The following is a 17,484-nucleotide window of genomic DNA, read 5'->3' as shown; positions in this document are numbered from 1 at the left end:
ACAACACTTTTATACAATTTTAAGTATGCAATAAAGTTTAAATAAATGAACGTCGAGTCAACAAGGCGGTTCGGTCGGGAGCGAAGTCTAGGTACTTACTGGACTTGTCCTTCTCGGCTTTCACGAGATTTTCATCATGGGGGATGGTGACGAGCACGGCCTGGCGTTGCGATTGATCTATCAGCACGATGTGAGACTTGATTACTATTTATTATTATTGGATGCCTATGGTGTCCCACTTCTGGGCAATGGCCTTCCCCCCACTTTTTTTAGTCATCCAGATACGATGCAGTGTCTGGCAATTCCTTAAAAGAGTCAAAGAGTCTAACTGGTCTCGCAATTTCTATCTCGATTTTATGGAAAATATTTCAATATGATGATTTAAAGCAGATTTAGTATGTATTGTTTGAAAGAAAATAAAACAACAGCTTTCGAGTAAAAATTATAATTTATTAATTTTTAATTTACATAATTATGACATGTTTATAACTAGGGAAAAGTGTAGACCAAAAGAAGATAATATAGTAACAAAAATTGAGGAAGGTATGTTGAATTAGTTTGGATACGTGGATAGAATGAGTGATAGAAGGCTAACAAAGAGGAAGTATAAGGGATAAGTAGAAGAGGGAGCTGGAAGGGGTAGTCCTCGGGGGACTTTCTCTGATAAAATCGGGGAATTTCTAAAGAAAGGGCAGGGCAAGAGCACCCCAAACCAAAGGATGATTTACACTAGATCGGGCCAGGGCCGGGCCGGCCGGGGCGTCTGACACGGAATTATCTGTCACGGCTGAGATGTGATCACGTGGTGCTTTTTATAGAAAACGTAGCGCCGAAAGCTCCGCCCCGGCCCTGGCCCGGTCTAGCGTGAGTCACCCTTAAATCGCCGAGCGTGTATGAAGAATGTTTATGAAAGTGAAGGAAACGCAAGCGGTATGTCAGGATGCCGCGAAATAGGCGTGATTATATGTATGTATGTTTATTACTATTTTAAGAGTGATTCCCGTTTTATCACTCAGTCGTTGATTCATAACAGCTTTAGACTTATTAGATATGTCAGTATTTTTACAGGTACTAATTGTGACGTGCGGCTTTCAACTGCAGCAGCAAAATTGACAGATACAGGCTGCTGAAGCTTCCGTTATAAAATGAGTGACTTTCGGTGACTGACGTGCATTCCGTTAGAAACAGGCCGTTCATTTTAATGCACATAAGGGATGTATTCCCATTTGTCCCCGGGGGGTACAGATGGGAATATGCACTTCATGTAAATCATTCCCATTTACGCCCGCCTCACGTATTGTGGCGGTCACGTGGGGGTCATTCATATTATGATCGTCAAAACGGATATACAAAAACATAATCAATAAAATATCAATTCAAAAATTAAATAATTACAGGATACTAGGATTTTAAAATAATATCAAGATAGTATCTCCTGTAGAGGATCGTCAAAATCTATACATCGTTCATAAATTCACTTACAGAATACAACGGTCTATGCAACAAAAAATCTCTCGATCGGCGTTTGAATGTCTGACCTACCGTGTTAGTAACACTATTATAAAGTTGCTATTCTTACTTGACTCAGCCCTTTTTCGGGTTGGTAACATACTAACATGAGAAAAAATATGGTTTTCTCTACCTATATTCCTGTGTCAGAGACCCTTCGCCGAGCTATATTAATAAAAAAATTAGATGCTAAGGTACAAAGTCAATGAAAATAGGATACAATTTCAACAAATTAACCCGGGTTGGGTTGTCCCTTGACTCTTGTTATTTATGGCAATTTTACCAGTCTCTTAAGTCTACGATAGTAAGAACCATCTAGTAATCTATAACAATAAGTTTGAGTAGGTATCTAAAATTAGGTAAAGTTAGTAGTTTAAAAATATATTTTCAGAATAAGGCGATTTCCGTTAAATTGTGGTGGAAATAGAACCACCAAAATAAAGCTTACAGGAGGAATCGGAACTAGAAAAAAATCCGTTGAATCCAATTTGAAATATTCCATTGATATGAGTGTACTAAACTTGCATGTTATGTCTCTCCTCTTACCACGAAACTATTTTTTTTAGTTTCATCCAGTTCACCCTGTGATCCGAAACGACTCGGTCTAAATAACCCTACTTTATTTCATCTACCTATATCAAAAGTTGTATATGTATTTATACCATGTTGCGGTAATAATTTGCGCTCATATAATGTATGCTCGCAAATATAAGTTTACTCTATCTGAATCTTTATTTCATCAGAATCAGAAGGCAGTGACATCATTTTCGTGGGCATATCTCTCCTTGCTTTCGGGGTTTTTTACTTTGTCCCTTTCTTCTTTCTTGTATAACACGTAAAGAGTTCTGTGGACAAAAAAGTGAATATTAGATAAGGTCAATTATAGTGGTTTCGGACCCTGGTAGTCCTTAAACTACCTCCAAAAGAGGAGGAGGAGAGGTATGGGCACTGTGAATGTCATCTCGCTTTGTGTGGTAGGACACAGCACAGCGGATGTCATTCCAGATCTAGAGCAGAGCCCAACTGGGAAGTACTTCTACGAGTACCTTACAGAAAACCGCAGCCAAATAACACGACTAGACCGTGTAGGGTCACTGTGAGTAGTCACAGTGTTGTATGCCTGCCGGTGAGCAAGGTTGCCAGAGCTCATCGAGGATGCGGAGTGTTAGAGTCGGCTAAGCGCACGTAACTGCTCTGCAAGTTGAAGGCGTACATAGGCTTAGGAGACTGCTTTCAATTAGGCGGGCCGTATACTTGTTTGCCACCGACGTAGTATAAAAAAGTATATAAAGGAAGACCGTCTACGTTTCTACAAGCTTTTTCGTCGCTTTTAACTCTTGCGTTTGTACACATACTCCACTTACAGAAGGTCAGTAGAGCAGAGGGAGTGAAGGTCTTCCTTTCTGACTTTGTCTGTGCAACGTACGTATATACAAATAAGAGAGGTCTTGCACAGACTGGGTAGGACTAGGTGCGTACGGGTAAACGCCGAACACATTTAATTTTTTATTTCATATTCAGACTTTATCCAAAAAATTTGGGTAATACTAAGTAACCCTAGGTAAACCTAAGTTTACTTAATATTCTAGGATTATCCGTAACGGGTATACCTACTTAATTTAAGTAAATTTAAGTTTACCTTTGCATACCCAGTAATACTAGTATTACTGGGAGGGTACTATCAGAAGTGATGATGCAACTTATTACTATTAACTTATTACTTATTACTCAGCCAGCCCAGACGTAGATGTTCTTAAATTTTCAGGCTTTACCCAAAAGGTTGGGGAAATACTATATAGTTAATTATACCAGGAAAAACTTGGGTTAATTAGCCTTCTAAGATTACCCGTAACAGATACACAAAATAATAAAAGTAAATGCTAAATTAGTATAAAAGATGAATTACAACACCCCACCAGATCTACGGGCGTTGTACTTAAATGTCTAAAACGCTTTTATTATGGTTTCATCCTGTGAAAGCTATCATACAAACCTAATTTAGTTTGAAATTAAAAATAGTGAGTGAGTTGACAATTGTCATGCTCAAAGCTGTATTTAATGCAAACATAAGTAGCACCAACTCTTTGTTGCCAGAATACGTAGGCAACAAAGCCCTTAGTTTTGCCTTACCAGGCCCAAACAGGAGGGGCAAACCAAGGCAGCGTTGGCGCAATGTCATCGCCAAAGATTTAAACGCCTGTGGGTTATCGGAAAACGACGTCCAGGATAGAGCGAAGTAGAAGAAGAAAAGTAGGAAAGCGGACCCCGTCACAGTACGGGAGAAACGCTAGGAGGATAATGATGAAGTAGCACCAACTACAATAATGATACGAAACGCAGCGATTGTCAGTCTGCTTTGTTTACTTGTCTGTGGTAAATATTACTATCATGCTGTGAACTAAGAATGTCGCACCTACATAATACTTCTTCTAAACTATATTGAACAACATTCGTATGTTATATATCACTATGAATTTAATATGCATTTCGTTAAGGATACTAAGGTTCCAACTGCAGTGAAAAATAAAATTCAAATGAAACTCTATGCTATTTTATCTGGGCTATAATTACAACTCCTCAAACAACTATTTAGAACCTTGTCGTTATTATCGTCTAGACGTGGTCATCGGTATTCGAACTGGTGGCCGTGAACTTTTTGATGAGGCACTATAATATTATAGTGTCCCGATATATGGTATTGCGTAATCGTGGTGAAGATTCCGATGTGTCTGCTGTGGCATATGGTATAGGTGTTGTGATGATTAGACGAATTCTGACCATATTAAATTTATGTACATGATAGCTGATTATAATAGGTAGCTGAGTGGTTCAAGCGTACGACTTTGAAGCCTGAAGACATTCTGCCTGGGTTCGAATTTGAAGGTCGGCTCGTATCATGAATTTCTCAAAACCTATCGCTGAATCATGTCTATTTAAGACTACCTACCACTAGCATTTAGTTAAAAAAACTAACTAAACAGAACTACTTTCAACAAGGCCTAGTTTCTTCTTTGAGTTCCCCTTTAGTAGCGTTATAGGTACCTACACCTGGCAGGGCTAAGATGGTCGGCTCTTTATCAATTATCACCATGCCTGTCACGTTCTAACTAGCATGTAAGTGCGAAAGTGACGGGCGATAAAAATGGAACCATGCTGCCACCGCTGGCTGTGCGTGGTAATAATAATATTGTGCCGTAACTTAAATATGAAGAACGCTGGGACAGTTATACAGGCCCATTTGAACGTACACTGATATCAGAATGACGTCTACATCTAACTGATGCTGCTGGAAACAGTTTTTAATATTCAGTTACTCGTACTTGTCCGTGCATGTATTGGCGCCGACGCTGACGCTGGAACAGTCATAGCGCCTCCTAGCAAGTAGAAAGCACCAGGCAGCGTCTCGAAAGTAACTTTGTACATTTGGCTGTACATGGGCAATAATAAATTAATTTACATGAAGATAAAGAACACTGCAGCGCTGAAACAGTCATAGCGCCTCCTAACAAGTAAAAAGCACCGGGCAGCGTCTCTAAAGTAGCTTTGTAAATTTGATTGTACATGGGCAATAATAACTTACATGAATATAAAGAACGCTGGAACAGTCATAGCGCCTCCTAGCAAGTAGAAAGCTCCGGGCAGCGTCTCTAAAGTAGCTTTGTACATTTGGCTGTACATGGGCGTGTAGATCACCGGCGTTATTGCTTCCACCAGACCAATTAGAGAGCACATTTTAGCTGGAAAACAAAACAAACATAGTTAAGAGAAATTCTTGACGAATTATTTTTGAAAAAATAGAAGTAGAGTCTATGTACTCACGGTTTTTATTAGGATCTAACCTGCTGATTTTGTTACATTTAACGAATTAGACATACTTATAACATTATGGTGAAGCAAAACAAGACGAGAAAATAAAACCAAAGTAAAAAAAAATATGTTTATCTTAGAATCATGAATAAAATATGACCTACACGTGTGAGAAAAAAAAAAGATAATGAATGCATATCAAAATAAAAGTATAAGAAACTGGATAATCACCACGGAATGTTATAAACAAACGTTTTTATGTGTGTATTGTGGTAATTCTAAACACTAAGTATTTCATCAAAAACATAAATGTGAAACGGGGTTTGGAGAGAGTTTTTAATGTTAGGTCAGTCGTCAGTAGGAAAAATTCAGATTTTTGATGATTGTAATTTAATAACCGGTTGAGCTATATTCATGAAATTTGGGGTTCTATTAAGATCATTAAGGGTCTTAATAGATGAACCAAATTTCATATGTTTATGTTCAATACAATTTGAGTTACGTAGGGGTCTAAAGTGACTCCAAATGGTTCGTGTAAAATAACAACACACGCCTGCTGCATCCCCAGTTATCTTGGCTTGACACGCTGCCGCGTGTGATATTCACGTACTAGTTGATAGAACTTACTGTAAGATAATAAAAGTTACGCTATCTTGGAGTTTCAAGTCATCAGAACTTGCCTAAGCTATTCTATTCTAAACAACATCAGACTAAAGTTCGAGGAAACTCATATAACAAATTAAATACCACAAAGCATGCGTAAACTTTAAAATGTTCTTATCTTATCCAAGTTATTAAAACTAAATAATTATTGTGATTTATGTACCTAAGTATATAAGTAAATTGCTTTCTACTGAAAACAAACCATATAATCTCCCTCTTTTGATATAGATACTCACAACGTAGATACATGGCACTGACATGAGAACAAATTTTTAATAAATTTAATAATATTTTTTTACATAATTAATAAGCCATGTGTTGTAGCCATATGACTGTGTAGTAGGATTCTATGGATGTGCTATACGCGTGCTCCCGAGAGACAGAACATACGCAATGCGACAAAATTAAAAACTCGTTTTAATATTCCTGACAACATACCAAAAACAACCAACGTTATTTAGTCAGGTTATTTGTTGCCCACCATAAACGATACTAAAATTTACGGTGGGGGATAAAAAAAAAACGAGACTGACACTCAATAATAGAGCTTTCTCTGCTACTCCTACTGAAAGTTCCATAAGGCTTGAGATACACTTGTAAGTTTTACTTACGTAAGTAAGGACAAAGCTATTTGTTAGAATGAGATAATGATATTCATCTCTCACTCTATAGTATAGCTGTGTCCCTACTTACGTAAGTAAAACTTACAAGTGTACCTCAGGCCTAAGAGCATCTCGTTCGGTCATCTGCCGACTCTACCATTTCATCTCTATACTATTTTACCTCTATGGTTGTGGCACAGAAAAGGCGCTCACTCAGCATGGTGATGCAGCAAGTCACATCGCTGGTATTCTGCCAGTACCTTACACAAAAATGTGCAACGCTTTTAAACACCTAAGTTGGTATAAGAAATAAAGAAAACCTATTGTGCAATTTGTGTGTGTGTTGTGTACGTTATAGGTATTATGTGCATGTTAAACAAATGCAAACGTATAAAAGCGGAGTTCTTAGTGCACGCTGCTCAAATCACTTGTGAGCCCGACGCCACGCTACACGCCCCGCCGCCGCCGATCGCTCCGCTTCGAGCGTCCACTCAGGCCTTACACTAACTGAGATGGTTGGTGCGGTAGTTGTGTAGCTTTCTAGTATGAGATAGCTCACTTAGGATCAATCCAGTTCAAGTTGTTAGAAGCTCTAAATAAGTGTAATAAGAATCGTTGCATCCAAACCGTCAACCATAACTCCTCCATACCGCCTAGCCTAGTCAGTATTAACCCATTGGTTGTATTGTAATCCCGCACTTTGCCTCTCAACCCCTGCCACAGTGTAAAGGTAGCTACAATGTCTGAGCCAGGATTTCAGTTAATATTCAACACCTCATAATAATATCTGATGTGCTAGCTTTTGTATAGTCACTATCAACTGTCGTTTTTTTCTAGTTTCATCAGGAAATGAGAAAAAGAGAAGAACAAACATACCAACTTCTTCTGGCGCGACGACCTTCGTCCCCAGCGACCTGATAGCAGTCACTCCCGTACCACCAAAGAAGTCAAAAGCAGGCCCGGAGTAGAACCAAGGCCTGGTTGGGGCGAGTGCGTACACGACGCTTGACATGACCTTGCATGTCGTCGCTATGACGCCCAAGATAGCGTCGTGCATTTTCATGAATTTGCTGAATAGCGTCACCGCTACTGCTGTGCCTGAAATAAGCAATATGAGTGGTTAGACAATGTTAGGGGACAATTCTTAGTTTTGCCGTGTAAATATTGTTCTAATTGGTGTGATGAAGCGAGATCAAGCTGATACTGAACATATGTAAATTAATATTGATAATTCTTTGAATTTGAATATCGATATGAATTATAGATGTCATCAACATTCAAAATCGTACATGTGCAGTAGGTAAATTGTACAGTGGAAGCTATAGCACGAATCTCAAGCGAAACGCCAAAAAGTTCGTGTTGCCGAGGTTTCGTCTTATTTATATGGGGTAACGGCTTAGGGAGGTTCTTATTAGCTTTTGTTCGTTATAAAAGAGGTTAAGCGTAAGAAAAAAACGTATTAGAGAGGTAATTAAAAAGGTACAAACGCGTATTAAAGTACGTTCTGGTTTTCTTGAGTTACTGAGGTTGGTTAGTAAATAACTTCGATATAGGTGATTACACAATAAAATACGTTAATTTTTTCGAGTTACACGGGTCAAATTTCATTTTTCGAGTTATATAGGTAAATTTTATAATTAAAAAAAAAAGTGCACAGAATTGTTAGTTAATTCGCCTTAATGAGGTTAAATATTGCGAGTTATGGAGGTTTTTTCGTATGAACGAGGATTTCACCTTACCGAAGTTAGAATTATCGAGGTTCTATTGTTTTATCAGAGCGTATATCTGTGGCTAGGCTAGCATTATAATAATTATAATGCTTTCCAGAATTATTCTGGGAAGTTCATAAATAATAAATATCAGAATCGTTTGTACACAAACCGGGGAAGTTTACTACTCAATCAGCGGAAAATCTGACTAAGCAATTCAGCTTTGTGCCCGAGCCGAGGCTTGAGATAAGTCCAGCAGTTAGCTGGCAGGGGCACGGTAACAATTGTGTATACAGTACCTTAACTAGGGCTCAACGCTAACTACGCAACTACTAAGGCTGCGATTCGACCAGAGATTTGCGAGGATGCGTTGCGAGGGATGTGTTTTTAAGGACCAATAGAATCACTGCATGCTGGGCGAGGAAAACAAATGAAGTGATTTTATGGGTTCTTAGCAAACACTCCCTCGCAATACATTCTCGCACATCTCTGGTTGAAACGCAGCCTAACACATAACTAGCGATACCTTTTGTAGCGACTTTGTATGAAACAACTTATTCTGGCTTCGATACCGTTTATTATGATGACAGTAAATATTTATCCAGTTACGGGCATTTATTTCTGTGTTTATCGCAAATGTGTGCGTGTGTGTGTGTTTATGTGTGTTCCTGAGTTTTCTATGTATATAAGTTATTTATATAGATCGTCGCCATGGCGTATCAAATATGGATACTAATCCACAATACAAGCCTTGTTACAGCTTACTGTAGGTACTCGGCAAAGCGAATATAACCACTACTTTTTTAATGCTAGGTCGATTTGTGTATTGTGTAAGATTGTCCATTATTTATTTATTTTATATGTATTTAGTTATTTTGTTTCTGTACTGTGTATTTACCTAGCAATTGTCTTTGTCACTTTTAAAAATGGCATGATTATTCTGATTGTAAAAACAGGTCAAATATGAACTTGATCTGGATTTGTTTTTGATTTTGTGTGTCACCGTCAGCTGTCAGATGTGACATTTCTGGTTGAAGAAATGTTACTGTTGAAAGATAACAGATCATATCCATAACAAATCCTGATCAAATTCTAACTCCTTCTCCTAGTAGTCCTGGTTGCTCTGTAAATTATCCCAAAACATTATTAATTGGACGTTATTACTAGCCAATAGTTGCTGTTCTTTTCAAGTATACTTAATGATTACATTTTCTTTATTTTATAATGGGTTCAAAAAGGGTTTGGCGTAGATGTATAGGTACATTGATTCTAACGTTTTTACGAAGTTAGCGTACTGATGTTACTTTTCTTACAGCTCGCTGGCATGAAGCCACGAGTTCTCGACCGCATATATGATAGCTTCTCTTTACAAGGGTCATTTGGACCCTGAACTTAGTGCTTTCAACATAAATCCTCTGACATTTGTATATCCCGGTATGGTCTCGGGTTAATATGATATTGATATCGTATTTTATAACCTTTTCAAATTCTACCATAGAATAAGACTGTAAATGCAAGTTATATAATAGAAAGCTAAGTTCTGACAAGAAAGATGTGGTCAGTCATGTCGTCTAATACGCTGTGCAAATATAATTAATAAAGCCAGTAAGAACTTGCAATCTCAGAGCAATCAGTACAAAAGATTAGACTAGAATTTAATTCACCCGACTTTCAGCCTTCGGTGTCCGCGCAGCTGGACTGTTTTTCCGTGAACATGCGAATCTAAAGGAAACCGGTAGAATAATGATCTCTATATTAATAAAAACTCTGTGTAAGCGTAGCTCACAATAATACTGGTTAAAATTAAGCGAAACACTCGCTAGAAACGGACATAACGCTTGGTCTTAGTTGCGTTAATTAACCCGCGGGTTTTGCATAATTCCAAGCTTTTCTTCAATCTTTCGCGACTAATTGCATTATAATGAAGTCGTCCCTGATTTTCTTGCTTGGGTATATTAAGCAAGCTAAAATGGGACTGGTTTGCATGCACCCACAGAGGTGGGCTAAAATAACTACGGGTAGGTGTCGCAAGATAGCTGTGGAGCTCTCAGGCCCAGGCGGAGATGGCGGGATGACCTGGACGTATATCTAGTCGTTGAACTAGCCATAGCCTAGAAATTAACAAAAAGCGGAACGTATGGACATCGAGGAGACAACTTAAACATTGCCCACCCACCAATATGGGTTATAATACTAATATTATTAAATTTTACACTTAAAATAAACAGAAAGTGAATAGGCCCAAATATCGACCTTTGCCGAACTTTGTATTTACTTTAACATTTGCCTCGAGGCCAATACTGTCATCTGCATAAAAAGTTAAGTTAGGATTGTGAGGTATTTTAATCAATATCCTCATAATAACGTAATTGCATCTGACGTAACTCCGCGGTTTGTTTATAAAACGTAATGATATTTAACTTTATATCAGTGGCATAGAATGAAAAATTGAATATTTGATGTAGGTAAATTAGCTAAACGCGGTCTTAGTTTTTTTTACGATCGAGTGGGCTTACAAGAAGAGGATGTAGGTATTATTTTACAACCGCAATAACAATTTGTAGTGTAATGATGTTATATTTCAAAATGAATCCTAGTATGATATACCTATATATATTCTCGATCAAGTAGGTATTATTTATTACGAGTATTTCCATGATTATATATAAAATGAGGGCTCTGCGTGCCGTGCAGTGCTAAAATGGTCAGCTCTTTATCATTTGTCCCCATGCCTGTCACGTTCTAACAAGTATGTAAGCGCGAAAGTGACAGGCATAGTGACAAGTGATAAAAATGGAACCATAATGCCACCGCTGCATACTTTAAGTATAAAATAGCTACTGATGAAGCCGAGAGATCTGACGAGGAACATTTTAAACAGAAGTCCCTATATTTTCAGATTAATTGAGGTAAAAGGTAAAAACCCTCTGGTAACTTAAGACAAAAGTGGAGGACCTGCGAGAACCTTTCATACAAATGTAGTCCTCATTTTCCCCTCACAATATTAACATTATTGAAAATATTTTGACACAATTTGTTGAATATCCTCCATAGCTATGCCCCTATGTTTGATTTTTTTCGCATTTTTAATTATTATGAGTTTATAAGAGCATTAAAAAATTTGTATGAAAACTCGATAAAAGTCAAAAACATCAAATTATGTAAAAATATTTCCCAAAATGTCAATATCCAGAGAGGAAAATGGGGACTACGTTTGTATGGAGAAGAGGCCGTCCCCTTTCCTCTTAAGTGTTTTTACACTCACCGCATAAGCCGACAAGGATGGAGAAAGTGAAGAACAGACTTATTTCGACGTCGTCCATGCTATATTTAAACAACAGGTACTGGTACAGCATAGCTCCTTCACCTGAAATCATTGATAACAGAATTAATACTTATCTACCCAAGAAAAAGGAAAAACTTCAACTACCAGGTGCCTAATTATAATTCTGGTTTACCAATTAGTATTAAAAAGTTCGATCGATTCGGTCGATTTGTGATAAGTACTTACCTATTTTATTTTATCAATATTAAGAAATAACTTGTCGAGAGATACCCGACATTTTAAGGTGAAAGTGAGGTAACTGACGATTTTTTGGAAGCGGCTTGGTATTTTTAGTCATTATCCCACAAATTTATTGAATATCCAGAAACGGTACTACTTTGTATAAGTAGACATTTATAAACATACTTTATAGTCCTGCAAAACAGCAGTAGATTTACATACTCGTAAGGTGTAAAGTTGGATAATCTGAATTATAATCATGGAATACGGCATGCAAAAATTAAAAATAAGCAATAAACTTACCAAATACAGGTCCAATTATAACAACATGTGCTAAAAGGACAAGAATAATTTTCGATCTGTTGGGACCCTTTTTGAAGACGATATAAAGCGTGTCCCATGCGTTCCTCGGGTGAAAGAAAATTATCAACTTCTGATACCAAGTGCCTTCAGTTTTCTTAGGATTTACGTCATGAATCCTAAAATAAGTGTACAGCAGCCCGAATGCATACAAAGTCGTTGTTAGTCCAAAGATGCCGTAATAACCAATTGCGTCCAACAGCACTCCGCTAATAGAGATTGCCGCTGGTGCTCCCAGGGTCACTATAACAGCCGCGATCCCAATTCTAAAGGTACGTGACTCCACAGACGTGACGTCGGCAAGGTAACTATAGGAACCCATTAGAGCGATAGAAAATCCACCCGAAAATGCTGTTGGCAGCGATTCTATCAGTGCTGTGACAAAAAGCGGCCACTCTTCGAAGTAATGAGTCGTTAAAACTAAACCAAATGCTGACACCAATTCACCAAATATCGGTATTAACATTAGTGCTTTTCTGATCCCGGTGCGGTCACTCCACGCTCCAACAAACAATATGACAATCGCTGGGATAGCACTAGTTAAAGGTACTTGCCATGTCGTCATATCAGCTACCATAGACTGGATTGCAATGGTTATATTTCCATCCCACTCGTCGCATTTCTCCTTAGTATGGCCAAGATCAACGCGGCAAGCTTTTTCCAAGTTCAGTCTCTGAACAGCTATGCTGGATATGGAGTTTGGCAAGATGTAGCAAAGTAAGAAAGGTTCTATGGTGAGGAAGGCGATTGCGGCGCGTATTTTACCCAGCCAAGATCTGTTCGTTTCACTATTCCCATTTCTTTTAGGTTCACTTCCATTTATGATATCCGTTGGACGTAATTCTAGTTCACTGTTCTTCATGTTTTAGAATTAAATCTAATAACTTTTTCACAATATTGATTTTAGTTGTCTAAGGTCTGTTTGTTTATAAACACGAATCACTACTGAGAGCGATCAAGAGGCGAGGAGGATCTAGCAAACTCGTTCTTGCTCATAATTACAGTATCACATCGAGACTTCCAAAAGCATCCTTGAAACCGCCGATTTTAATTTATTCTAAAGTTTTTTTTATTGTATGGGTTATGTTAATGCTATTTTTATCAAATGCCACATGCCAGAGTTCAAATAACATTGGCGTTAGAGAAAAAAAAGTAGTATAAATAGATTTTACCTCTAAGTCATATTTTAGTCCATTTTATTCACATTTCTACAGTTTCGTGTAGCTATTTACACTTCACTAGCACAAATAGATATGATATCATTAATTTAACACAACACAGAATTAAAAATTTAAAAACAACAATTAGTGTAAATTCGTTATGATAAGTTAAGTCATGAAAATGTTTATATTGGTATCAAGTGCTTAATTACTATTTTGTCACAATTTGACCTTATATATTAACGACTGATACACAACTGGAAACCTGTATAGGGCAGATTTTTTAACTTATTTCTTCGTTAAAACTTGTTACGTTCGACCGGCAAGGTGAGCTTAGTCGTGTGTTTTTTTTATCTTAGCGACCGGAGACAGATTCCAATTAAAAATAATGTTCTTAATTTGATATGAATATCACACACTCACATTTATTTACTGGCATTGGCATGAGCAAGAGACACACTGAGACTAATATCAAACCTAGATATCAATTTTAAAATCGGAATATGCTTACTGTTATTACGCCCGCTCTACGCTTTCTACACATTGCAATGTACATATGTAGATAAACAACATACTATATAGTATAAACCATGTGTAGGTATTTAAATTTGACCATTTTGAGCTACAATTTTGCACGGATGTTCTTTTGCATAACAATATTGTGAAAATATCATACACCATACCTAACAAATTTAAAAGCGTCTTCAAGAAAGATACAAAACATATTTTAGGGGTGAATAAACTTCTCTCAAAAGTTTGTATTTCATTCAATCTAGTCTATTATTGTTATAAGACTTGGTACTTTTATAAGAAACCATGAAGCTGCAATGATAGCTGTTGAAAATACTCGTACTCACTTTTATGAGTAAATAAAACAATATTACCTAGGTTGGGCAAGTTAGAACTGTTTCGATTCGGAAAAGGGGTAAGTATGTACCTATGACTTATTTCCGTAGAATATTTTTATTTGATTTATATTTAATTTTAAAATTCTGTTATACAGTCAGCATCAAAAGTAGCGGATCAAATAACGCTCCATAAGTATCTACCATTATATAACAGCTTAACAAAAACTGATGTGTTTAATATAGAACAAATGAGACGAACAAACGTGAATTTTAGAAATTTATCTATATTTGGAAAAGTTATCTGAGATGTCAGTCACTTTAGGCGCGTTGTTTCATCCGCTACTATTGATGCTGACTGTACATGAACTTAGGAATGAGTTTTAATTTAACTTTACGTATGTGTGTGGTAGTTAAAAATCGCTGGTTAAAACCTCGTTTGTACTGTAAACAACAGAAAAAAATCGACTTTGATTTTTTTAGAGATGTCTTAAAATTTGAGTCAGGATCAGAGGGAAAAAATTAATGGGATATAAACTTCTTGCGAGATTTGCTCCTAATAGTAAAATGTTAGCAAATCATCATGTCGCTCTTTTTAGCTTTCACAATTGTAGGCGTATACTCGTAACTTAAATTTTTACTGAGTTTGATTTTCACAAAATTTTGTAGGTATGTACTCGTATTGCAGTTTAGATTATGCCATTTCTTTTCATAGGCCATTTCATGATATGATCTAAGCCTACTTTTTACATGCTCGTTATATTTTTTTTTAGATTAGACCTCGAAAAGTAACGCAATTTATATGCATCAGCTAGCTCATTGTTGTCGCATAAACCTGCAATGTTATACTAAGTCAGTGGCAAACAAACATACGGACCGTCTGATGGTAAGCAGTCTCCTTAGCCTATACATATACGCTTTACAACTCCAGAGGAGTTACATGTGCGTTGCCGATCCTAACACCAAAGAGATTTTGAAATAGAGGTGGATTGTCAAAGTAAACTTTATAGCCACAATAAATTTGTGGACACATGATTAAAACTTTTAGAACGTTATTTGACTTTGATCCTTATTCTTACATTGATATCTGTTAAATTCGTTTCGAGTGATGGCGCCAAAACCTTTGGCTTATTAGATGGCGTAATTTTTTGATATTTAACCAATTTAACACATCAGTTATACATATACATAATAATAATAATATATAAATGTTCATATATTGAGCGAGGAATATTCCAGGGTGATAGTCTGAGTCCCCTCTGGTTCTGCCTAGCTCTGAATCCCCTCAGCACCCTGCTGAAGGATTCAGGACTAGGTTGCCGGCTTCGGAGAGAGGGTGAAGTCATTTCTCACCTTCTGTACATGGATGACCTCAAATTATTTGCATCAAATAGCCAAGACTTGTTAGAGCTACTGAAAACCACTAAAGTCTTCAGTAGTGCCATCAAAATGGAGTTTGGTGTCGATACATGTGCGGTAATGCATGTACAGCGGGGGAAGGTTATAAATTCAACAAATTTACAACTTTCTGAGACAATGTCTTTCAGATCTATCTCTGTATCAGAAACCTACAAATACCTTGGTATGTCACAGTCGTTGGGTATTGAGGACGAAGGTATTAGACGGTCGGTGAAGGAGCGCTTTTCCAGTCGGCTCACAAAAGTCCTTAACAGTCTTTTGTCAGGAGGCAACAAAGTGCGGGCCTTCAACGCCTGGGTAATGCCCTTACTCATATACTCCTTTGGCATACTAAGGTGGACTCAGACCGAGCTGGATGCCCTGGATAGGAGGGTCCGACTACTGCTCACCACACATCGTATGCTGCACCCACGCTCGTCAGTTATGAGATTGTACATCCCACGGAAATGTGGAGGTCGAGGCTTCCTAAACGCCAAAGATCTCCACAACCGCGAGGTGTGCAATCTCAGGAATTATTTCCTTAACAACGAATGTGGGATGCATGCAGTGGCTAGAAATAAAGTGTAAGTATGTCATTATGTGTAAAAATAATAAATACATAACGCTACCGCTACAATAATAAATAAGAAAAAATAAGATTTCATTTTTTTGTGTCTCTATAACGACTAAACTAACATAATTATAGCAATAAACCATGAAAACAGTTCTAGCGTAAGTCAAAAATGGAACGGAACTTTTAACGGGACCCTTTGAGCGTAAGTGCGACTTGCGCCTTTCCTCGTTGACATTTTTGGCTTTTACGTAATATTTACGTATATGTAAGCTGTCCACAATAAAAAAAATATTTTACGATCATTGATTGAGTGGCACAATCGGATTAAGACCAACCTCGAAATCTCTAGAACAGTCATGAAATTTGGTATGTAAGTATATAAGTTAAAGGCCCCTTTTTCATGCCCACACCATTTGACATTTGGGGACCTAGAGGAATCGCAGCCATCTTGGAAAATGTGTACCATCCAGGAGAAATTCGCGTTTATCTCAAAATCTACGTTCTTCACGAAAATATCGTCTAAGGCAACAATCAAGCTTATTCTACACAAAATAGTCCTAGACATCTTTGCGGAAAAAATACATCTTGCTATAAAAATAACTTGTTGAATCCAGATTAAGCGCTTATACACTTCCAGGGGACATTCTCTTAGTAGAAAACTCGGAGGAATATTAATTCCACTTTTAACTACCTATACATTTGTACGTAATCTACCCCAATATTAACATTTTACTCGATTACGACTTAACCAGAAAGTAGGGTTATGCATTTAAGTACTGATGATTCAGTTTTAATTGATTAAAACGTCAGTAGTACAACTTTTTGACTTCTGAGCCTTTAATTAGGAATGGGCCTTTAATTTATGTACATACCAGATTTCATGCCTGTTCTAGAGATTTTGAGGTTGGTCTTAATCCGATTGTGCTATGAGGTTGTTTCTTCTGTTACACATACTCGTATTAAAACTATAGTTCGTGTCATCCACAATGACGCGTATGTAGATTTGTCAAATCTAACCTTTAATACCATGATAACACCAATTTACTCGTCTTCATGAATGCGCCTCTATTATCACGGCGCTAGAGTGTGTTCAGATATTTATGATCTCCTCGGCTGCTCCGATATATCTCATGACTCTACATACATTAATGATATCAACAGTTCATAAAAATCAGGTCGATCGCCGCCACAATCTCTTGCTTATTAAATGTGCCAATTACTATCTCAGTGTTTCGTCAACACAGGTACATTATGTAAGAGCCGTATGAAGTAAATAGGTATACTTCGAATTTGGTGTCAACATTGCATTGATATATAAACCGGGTTGCTTAAACGAAATATTTGTCGAATTA

The 17,484-nt window shown here is 37.3% G+C and overlaps 1 protein-coding gene across 1 annotated transcript; it reads right to left on the bottom strand.

Annotated features, from left to right (window-relative positions):
* Window positions 1–58: 58 nt before the first annotated feature.
* Window positions 59–13,961, bottom strand: LOC133527582 (proton-coupled folate transporter-like). Its single transcript, XM_061864638.1, has 5 exons — window positions 12,099–13,961; window positions 11,556–11,657; window positions 7,458–7,679; window positions 5,090–5,246; window positions 59–2,354 (listed from the first exon to the last, which is right to left on the bottom strand). Exons 1-5 carry the CDS (start codon window positions 13,015–13,017, stop codon window positions 2,255–2,257), a joined length of 1,500 nt encoding a protein of 499 aa, XP_061720622.1. The 5' UTR covers window positions 13,018–13,961; the 3' UTR covers window positions 59–2,254.
* Between the last annotated feature and the right edge of the window lie 3,523 nt (window positions 13,962–17,484).

This window comes from Cydia pomonella, chromosome 18 (genome assembly GCF_033807575.1).
Source record: "Cydia pomonella isolate Wapato2018A chromosome 18, ilCydPomo1, whole genome shotgun sequence".
Lineage (NCBI taxonomy): Eukaryota > Metazoa > Arthropoda > Insecta > Lepidoptera > Tortricidae > Cydia > Cydia pomonella.
The sequence above is the reverse complement of the archived record's forward strand: the minus strand, read 5'-3'. Positions and strand labels throughout refer to the sequence as shown.